Consider the following 9,642-nt stretch of genomic DNA (forward strand, 5'->3'; position numbering starts at 1 on the left):
AGTCAAGGGACACCTCGTAATTGAAGAGGAGGGGAACTTGAGCTGGAGGCGACGTCAACGCCACGTGTAAGATCAAAGTCCGACCCAAGGAGGAATCGACTCCAATGAAATGGTCCGAAGACAAACCCTTACTTACAGAGAAATGAAAGCATTAGACAGAACCAAGGCATTGCATGGTCCTCGGACTCAAGCCTATGGGGAAACTAACCACTCAGCTATACCTGGGTACTAGACAGAACCAAGGTATTGCATGGTCCTCGGACTCAAACCTATGGGGAAACTAGATACTTACAGAGAAATGAAAGCGTTAGACAGAACCAAGGCATTGTATGGTCCTCGGACTCAAGCCTATGGGGAAACTAACTGCTCAGCTATACCTGGGTACTAGACAGAACCAAGGTATTGCATGGTCCTCGGACTCAAACCTATGGGGAAACTAGATACTTACAGAGAAATGAAAGCGTTAGACAGAACCAAGGCACTGCATGGTCCTCGGACTCAGGCCTATGGGGAAACTAACCGCTCCATTATACCTGGGTACTAGACAGAACCAAGGTATTGCATGATCCTCGGACTCAAACCTCTGGGGAAACTAGATACTTACAGAGAAATGAAAGCGTTAGACAGAACCAAGGCATTGCATGGTCCTCGGACTCAAGCCTATGGGGAAACTAACCGCTCAACTATACCTGGGTGCTAAACAGAATAGGGGCATTGCATGGTCCTCGGACTCAGGTTTATGGGGAGACTTAACTACAAAATATCTCAAGTTAGGAAAGGATCAAGCCCCACCTAGCCCTTGAGACGCAAGAGAGCTGCCCATGCATATGTTCTCTCTCCTTATCATCGTTACTGGCGCAATTGGCCGACATACAATTCAAGCTAAAATCGTACAGAAAAAAAAAAAAAAAAAAGGAAAAGCAGGTAGCGTGTACACAAATAAGCATGTCAAATAAATATAAAGAGAAATTAAATTCGCATGACAACAATGAGTTCGTAAAAGTTGCATGGCAAGAGCCACAGTACATAGAGTAAAAGCACAACCAAATAAAATGAAAACGTGAAAGTAGGACGAGCCGAGACGCCGGGAAGTCTACTCCTTCTGCTCAGGCTGGACAGGGGCAACCCCTGACCCCTCCGAGCCCTGGCCTAAGGGGACGGCCTGCAAGGGTACGGCGAGAACAGCTGCCTCCTCGGTGGTAGGGGTCGGATCATCGGAAGGGACCTCCACTATCTTTTGGGGCACCCCCTCGCTCGAATGCTCCACCTGTTCAGCTGCCCCCACCTCTTCAACAATTTCCCCAGCCTTAGCGCCATCAAGGGCGGCCTCGCGGATTGCAGGGGGGTAGTACACGCTTTCTGCCTTCCATAGGTCAGACGTGGCCTCTACCCCAGCCTATTTGAGGGCCTCAGCCCAGACCTGGGAACAGTATCGCCTACACACCCCCGAGACTTGAGCCTTGTAGAGGGCCTCTACCGCAGCCATCCCATCAGCATAGGCTGCGGTCTCAGCCTCCTTCTTAGCACTCTCGGCCATCTCCCTGCCATGGTCAGCCTCGTCCTTAGCCCGCCGAGCCTGGTCTCTGGCCCATTCTGCCTCCCTCTGGGCCCCCTCGGCCTTTGTCACCTTAGCCTGCAGATCAGCGATCAGATCCCTCGCGGTCTGCAGTTGCTCCTCCGTCTCGTCTAGGCGCCTCGTCTGCTTATTGGCCTGGTTTTGGGCACCCTCAAGACCGGACAGGGCACTGTCCCGCTCCCTGGTCGCCACCTTCAAATCCTCTTGGGCCTTGGCGAGGTTAGCCTCGGAATTCCTCAGAGCCCGGGTAGCCTGAAAGCGCCAATCGCGCTCCCATTTGAAGGCCTCCTTCTGGTCGTTTGCCGCCCGCTCCAACATAAAGATAACTTGGACAACCTGCCAGAATAACCAATATGCTATAAGCCCAATAAAAGGAAAAGAGTGGGAGAAGAGTTGAGGTTGTAGCCCTTACCATCCCCACATATCGCTTGAGGCTGAGGAAGACCTGTTCGCTCGTCAAAGAGTTAAGCTCAGCCATGTCTGCCGGGAGCAGCAGGCTCCTCTCCAGCGCATCGGCCACGCGCGCACCTTCGCCCTCATTGAAGTCTCTGAAGGAGGCATTATCCCTCAAGGGCTCCCCACGGAGCATCGGGGCTGGGAGCCAGGCCTGGGCCTAGGAAGAGGTGGTGTCGGCGACCTGCCTCTCCTAGCTCTTATCGCCTATTTTAAGCTGCTTGAACGGCCGCAGAGTAGTGTCCTCCTCCTGCGAGGACACCGTCTTATCCTCCACAGGCCTTTTACCCTTATCCTTCTTCTTCTTGGGGCCAGCAGGCACAGACCTAGAAGGCGAGCACGTCTGAGAAGGAAAAGAAGGGAGCTTCTGCCGAGCGGAAGTCGACCTAGTCTTTGGAGGTGGAGTGGGAAGTTTCTGTTGGGACTCCCCCAGCTGGCCCTCAATCAGGTCCAGTAAGCTGGTGGTGGGCTTCCTCTTGTAACCCATTCTCGGCCGAAGAGGGGCTTTTAAAGCAAGGAGGTCTGCTTTGGTCAAATTGGGATCACCCAAGTCCCCGGGAGGGTCCTCGGACTGATCAAGCAGAGCGAAAACGTCAAACGCGTCCCCTTCCCCCTCTAGAGCTTCCTCGGCGGCCTCGGCGAACGGTTGGGAAGAGGAGGGGACGGCTAGTGTGACAGCTTCCTGGTCGGAAGGCTCCTCGGGGAACGAAAATTCGTCCTCGGTCACAGTAATCCTCTGAAGCCGAGGATCGTTGGCTCGGATGACGTGCTTTGGAATTGGGAACGACTTCTGGGTAGGTTTATACCCCAAAATTATATGGGCAGCCCTAACCTGATTGTCGTCCTCGTTTACATACACCGACGCCCTCAGCACCTTCTGCAAATCTTCCCGGTCGACCAGATGGAAGTGACGCTCAAAAGCGTGCGGGTCTGCAAACGAAAAGCACCACCGCGTTAGTAAAAAAAAAAAGGGAAAAGAAAAAAGACGAGAACTTGAAACCCCTTCTGTTTCCCACTGCCCCACCTGGTATTCCCTCTATTGTTGGGCAGTGAAGGCCATCGTGCCACTCCCTTGACACGATGAGGAAATCCTCGTTGAACCCCTTGTTGGACTCGGGGAGGCACTGAATGAGCCGCACCCTGTCGTCTCTCGTCTTCAGGTAATACGACTTGCCTTTAAGATACTGAAGGCTGTAACACCAGTTCACGTCGTGGTGGGTTAACCTCAGCCCCATCTTCTCGTTCAGGGCGTCCACACAGCCCAGAATCCTAAAGACGTTTATCCCACACTGGGTGGGGGCCAACCGGAAGTGCGTGAGGTAATCCCTCATCACCGGCCCTATGGGGATCGTCATCCCCCCTTCAAGGAAGGCGACAATGGGCATTACTACCTCGCCCTCCTGTCTGTGTATGTGTCAATCCCCGTCCTCACAATATCTCAGACCTACATTGCCGGGAATTCGATAGTCGGTGATGAATTTCTCCATTGCCTCCTCAGTATCGACATATTTCTTAAACCTACCCATCCCGGTTGACGCCTAAAAGAACTAAGAAAGAACAGGCGAAGTAGAAGAAAGAGTAGAGAGAGAGCTCAGAGAGGGATAGAGCGACTTACTGAAAAGATGAGGAGCTACTCGGACAGGTTTTTTTGTGCTGGAGGTGCTAGCGAGAGTGGCTGAACTCAGGAGGAGCGCACGAGAATTCTTGATTACAAATGGGAAACAGGAAGAAGCGGTTCGTACGGGTATTTATACCCCAAATTGAGGAACCATGCGGGCTTTCCCGCCCATAAATGCGAGACGAACCTCCACCGTTGGATGGGTAACGCCTCATTAGACGTGGGGAACACAGAGCCGCTGGAATTTAATGATGGGCACGTTACGTGCTCCGCAACATCAGCGACGTGCCTTGGACAGATGAATGGACCCCAGTACTGACCGGGGGGGGGGGGGTAAAGCCGAGGATGTCAAAATCCTTCTCCCCTCCCGAGAATGCGTGCAGCAAGATTTTGAGGGGCTATTGTGGGGCCAGAGTATCGGGTAGCCTTGGCCCACTCCAAGCCAGGCCTAAATGACCCACGCCGAGGATGCACGATGGGTTCGAGGATGACCCTGTCCTTGGGCGTCCAAGACCTCGGAAAAACACGAGGACCACCCTACCAAAGGACTCCTGGAATATCCGAGGAGGAAAGGACCCAATGTCACGCGTTGACAACAGAAGCACGAAGAAGGAGCAAGCCCTGGGTGAACTATCACCTCAACATTGAATACGCTCACCTAACTCTTTTGGCCGCATTAATGGGGATGTAACCCTTTGACAGAGCAACATCGATCAGGGTGAACCACTGGAACATAGATATGGCCTCTGATGGGACAGACGGTCAGAAGGGAGACCAATAGATGATCAACAGGTGGAGGAAGAGATGGATATATAATAGATGTGAGCAAAATGTATATGGGGAGGAAAAAGGAGCAAAAGGGGAAGAAAAAACCTCCTCGGCCATGGGCCGAGGAGCATCCCCCAGTTGTAAACTGTTCTTAATATTCTTCAATAAAAGGAAAGTAGTTCATGCTTCATGAACGCCGGCGAGTGCCTAAACTTTCGATTCACTCTCTACAAATTCATTGTTCTGGATTCGTTGGGCCTTTAACCCATACCCTTTGGGCTGGGGCTACAAAAACAGACCCTACAAGACCCATTAATATTTTATTCAGAAAAAAAAAATTAAAAATAAGTTCCACAACATTATTCACACATTTAAAAATTATTTTACTACAGCATTTTCAATTTTCAACAAAATAAGCAATATTCAAATATAGCCATAGTCTCATTCCACATTCGCATGAAATGGTTTTTTTTTGGGAGTTGAAATGATTATATTGGAATTGGAAAATTCTGGTTTAAGTTGGCGGACGAATTAGAAGAAGAGAACAGTCAACAATTGCGTGACTTGTTCCTCAAAAAAAAAAAATTTGTGTGACTTGAGATTAGTTTTTTTTGCCATAATTTCCAACTTTATTCAACTTAAAAACTTTTTAAATGTTTTAATATTTTTATAAATATAATTGTACTTTTATCAGAATTATTTTTTAAGCCCTATAAACTATATTTTTTTAGCCCAATAGAATAAAATCAGAAGGAATAGATCAAGAAAACTATGCTCCTTCATCAACACAGATTAAGAAAGCACATTTGCTCAACCAAAAAAAAAGAAAAAGAAAAAGAAAAAAAAAGAAAGCACAAAACTAGAAAATAATATTACCTCTAGAGCTCATGATTTCTTTAGTCTAATGCACCATAATCTAAATGAGGTATTTATCAATATATATGTATATTGGTCATGTCATGTTGTATGCGCGGAAGATACACGTTAGAAACAGCAAAAAGGCACAAGTCTTATTATACATTAGAGCATCCACAGCAGTGGTGCTAAATAGCTATATTGCTATTTTTTAGCACCACTGACCACAAAAATCAGCTGCAGCAGTGGAGGGATAAGCAAAAAATTTAGATGTTCAGCTACAGTGCACATCTATCTTTAGATGTGCACTGTAGCGCAAAGCTAAAAAAATATAATGTATTTTATTTAACTTCTCGTCCCCTTTTCCATTAAAATATTCGTTCTCTCTCTCTCTGCCTTCTCTTTGTTTTCGTCTCAGACTCAAGAGTCTCAGCCTCTCTCTTCCTTCTCTACCTCTTCTCTCTCTTTTCTCTCTTCTTTTCGCGTGATCGGCGATTGGGTCGGTGGGTTTCGTGGATGGCGTGGGTCGATGGGTTTCGTGAATGGCGTGATCGGCGATTGGGTCGGTGGGTTTTGTGGATGGCGTGATCGGCGATTGGGTCAGTGGGTTTCATGGATGGTGTGGGCTAGTGGGTCGGCGATGGAGTGGGTTAGTGGATCGGCGATTGGGTCAGTGGGTTCCGTGGATGGCGTGGGCTAGTGGGTCGGCGATGGAGTGGGTTAGTGGATTGGCGATGATTGGTCTGGAGCATAAGATAAATAGTGGGTCGACGATGGCGTGATCAGCGACGGCGATGGCGATGGCGATGGCTGGTCTTCTCTCTCTCGATCTAGCTCAGATGGTGGGTTTGATGGTGGTCTGGGTTTGTGTAGTTGTTGGTGGTTGGTTGTTCTTTGGCAATGGAAAAGTGGATTGTGCCGTTTGTGTAGTTGTTGTTGGGTGTTGTTCTTTGGCAGTGGTTTTTTTTTTTCTTTGGCAGTGGCTGTGGATTGGATTGTGCCGTTTGTGGTGTTTTTTTGCTAGTAGTATGTATTATTGTTTTTTGGAGTGGACTGCTGGTGGTGGTGGTGATGGTGGTTGTGGCTGTGAAAAAAGATCGGAGATTTATTTTTTTTTTTTTTTTTTTTTACTTATTCCTGCTGTGGACCGATGGTGGTGGTGGTGTTGGTGGTGGCCGATGGTAGAGGTATTTGTAATTGGTTTTTTTGGGTAGTGGGATATATTATTTTATTGTAGTAGTTATATTATTTTATTGTGATGTTTATATTATTTTATTGTGTTGAAAGTTAAAATAGATCCACTGCTGCAGCATGTATGTAGGTAAAATAGATAAAATAAGTTTTGATGGTGCTAAATAGCTAAAATTATAGATCCACTGCTGTGGATGCTCTTATTCCTAAATCCGCATGGGAAGAGAAACAAAAACCAAGATCACACTAGGTACTGATACACAACTTTATGATGTATCTTTCTTTGTCCTCTTTTGGTTAACTAATTATAGCGAGTATTCTATAGTTGCATATTTGCATAAATGTTGTAAGCTATTAATATACACAAGACTAGAAGAAACAAACCATATTTGAGTTAACCAAAAGCATCAGTGCTGAACACCGTGACCACCCAAGTCAGCTGCAGCTTTAGATGCTCGATTTAAAGCATCCGAGACCCAAAGAGCTCCTTTCGAGAAGTAGCTACTGTTTACTGCAGTGTGTGCAGCTGCTGCAGCCATTCTTCCTGTTGCTGATGCGGCCAACTTGGTCATCTCTGAGATATGGTACCTTTCATCCACAGATTTAGCAACTCCAACCCCTGCACATATCTTATCAGCGAGGCCAAATCTCTCACTGAGCTCAGCTACCCTGGCCGTTGCAGTTGCTGAGACTTGATGAGACCTGTCAAAGGCTTTGGCCTTGCTTAATGCGTCTTTACCAAGATCATATCCCTTGGCTAACATGGTTATAACTACTTCCTGAGCCATAGTTACTGCCTCTCCAGTGCTGGGGAATTGGGTTCTTTGTGAAGACTGTCAAGGTAGAAAGAAAATATTTAGCTTCAGTGATTAAGAAAAATAGATCATTATGCAACAAGCTACGATCATTAGAACAACTAGAGGACACAAAAGAGTGAAGGACATACAGTTGAACTAGTTTCCTCTTCATGGCTATGTGAAGGTCTGCTCCAAAAACCAAATTCATCTTCACATTGCCCCCAGCGCGTTATGCATACACGTTGATCCAAAATTGTGGCACCCTAAAAGAAAAAGAAAAAAAAAAGAAAAAGTATAAACCAAGTATCACATAATTGCCACACAAAAGGACAAGGAAAACCAAACAAATATTAGAAACCTAACTATGAAAAAAAAAATTCTTGAATGAGTAAACCTATTGATAAAGAAAACTCAGATCAAATGAACAAATAGGATAATTAAGGAATATCACTAGAATTCCGGTATAGGGTAGCAGGAAAGTGAATAAATTAAGACATGCTTTAGCTAATACCATTAATGCCATAATTATAGATGTTGCCACTGAAGGCATGCATTTTATATATATATTTGATAATGTAGGGAACCATTCTAAAGAAGAGCCCTTTGGAACCACCTCTAGCCATTAAAATAGAGTCATCCTTCTTCATAAAAATTTACATCTATTACTTCAGTGCTCTTCCTGTTTCCCTTTTTTCTTTTTTTGGTGGGGGTAGGGGGGCAAGCTAAAGTCGTCATACCATGCTGGCAATCAGCCCAAGACATCTGTCAGGAAGTAGGATTTGTACATTCTTACTGCAAACTGAAAAGAAACTATCTTCCAAAAGAATATCTTTACCATTGCTATCTTTAGTTCAGGCATAATTCCACCATCAACAGCTTTTTAGCGCAAATCCTAGCTTTATAGTATTGGCAATCTATATTTACTTTTGCAAGTTCACTCCAATTTTAATGGGATGACAAGAGGCAAGCAATAAGCTCTTATGGTTCCTAAAAGGTTCCTAGTGATCTATGCACGTTGGGGGAGAGAAGTGCTTACAAATTCTGCCAAAAACCCGTTAATATACTTATTGAGGACACCACTTTAACTGAAAATCTTAAGCCAATGGATTAGGCCCAACTATGTACATCAACTGCTCTTTTTCTCTTATTTTTTTCCTTGAAGTGACATTCACAATAAATCTCCCACTCATGTATAAATCTCTACTGAATTGACCTAACTCCCCCCTCACGTGTTCAGTCATTTTCAAATCCAGAGGCAACTTGCTCCAATAGTCACACTCTCAACAAAGCCATACCAAATGTACCAAGAACAAGACATTCAAGTGGAACCTGAACCATCATATCAGATATCAATTTGTTGAGGGAGTGAAATGCTTATGAAGTCCACCAAGAGCCCATTGATATGCATGTTTGTACATTACTCCAATCCAAAAGGTTCAGTGTATGGATTTGAAACCAACAATATATAGCAACCATTCATTTCTTTACTTTCCCCAAATGTGAGACTGAATAAATACACGTGCTCTCGAACAATGGAGAATAGCTAAAAGAGCTCCAATGTGATTTTTTTTTCTTTTTTCTTTTCTTTTATTGCTAAGTTATGCACAAACCCAATGTAATAATTTTTAGCTTTATAAAGTTGAAGATGAGTTCATGTAAGCACAATTCTTGGTCAATCACCATATATAGAGATTCATGAAATATAACTGCCTATATTACCAAAGATTCTAGCTTTGTGCCTAACAGATTATCACTTTTCTAGCAAAAAGTTTCACCAATACTCACACTGAGCAAGCAAGCAGTTTCTTGAGAATAAGCATCTTTGAATGTCACATAGGCAGTACAGGCATCTTCACCGGATCTGTTTTCACCAAAATAAAAAATATAAGGGTTAATCATATACAAGAATCAGAGGATATGCGAGGGCACTATACAGAAAAATCATAAGGTGCCAAGGAAATTAACAAAATACCTCCGTTACTACTTTCTGGTAATTAAAAAGAAAAATGTAATGCCAAGCCATCTGGAGCTGACTATAATCCACTTACCAACAAGAATTAATAATAACTATTTGGTTTAAAATTATTTGTGTATAACAACACTTGAACATTCAGTTCAAGTACTGTAAAATACAATAGTATGGACTACCAATCACCATGTGTTTATGACGATGCTTGGACATCCCATGAAGATTGAAAGAGTCCATCCTCTTCAACCCAACATTTGAATGCAACTTAATGGCTTATGCCATAATATGAAGAAAACTCCCTAAGCAACAAAAGAACTAAAAAGGGATTTCTAAGTTAATATCCACAACAACCTTATGTCCAAAAGAACCTATAAAATTCTTTTTTTTCAAAACCCAGCTCTGAAACAAAATGGAC

The 9,642-nt window shown here is 44.6% G+C and overlaps 1 protein-coding gene across 1 annotated transcript; it reads right to left on the reverse strand.

The window, feature by feature from the left end:
- Positions 1 to 6,626: 6,626 nt before the first annotated feature.
- LOC136070274 (binding partner of ACD11 1-like) lies at positions 6,627 to 9,172 on the reverse strand. The gene is made up of 3 exons (XM_065779986.1): positions 9,044 to 9,172; positions 7,408 to 7,521; positions 6,627 to 7,294 (listed from the first exon to the last, which is right to left on the reverse strand). Exons 1-3 carry the CDS (start codon positions 9,155 to 9,157, stop codon positions 6,869 to 6,871), a joined length of 654 nt encoding a protein of 217 aa, XP_065636058.1. The 5' UTR covers positions 9,158 to 9,172; the 3' UTR covers positions 6,627 to 6,868.
- Between the last annotated feature and the right edge of the window lie 470 nt (positions 9,173 to 9,642).

The sequence above is a fragment of the Quercus suber genome, unplaced genomic scaffold (genome assembly GCF_002906115.3).
Source record: "Quercus suber isolate HL8 unplaced genomic scaffold, Cork oak 2.0 scaffold_13, whole genome shotgun sequence".
Taxonomy (NCBI): domain Eukaryota; kingdom Viridiplantae; phylum Streptophyta; class Magnoliopsida; order Fagales; family Fagaceae; genus Quercus; species Quercus suber.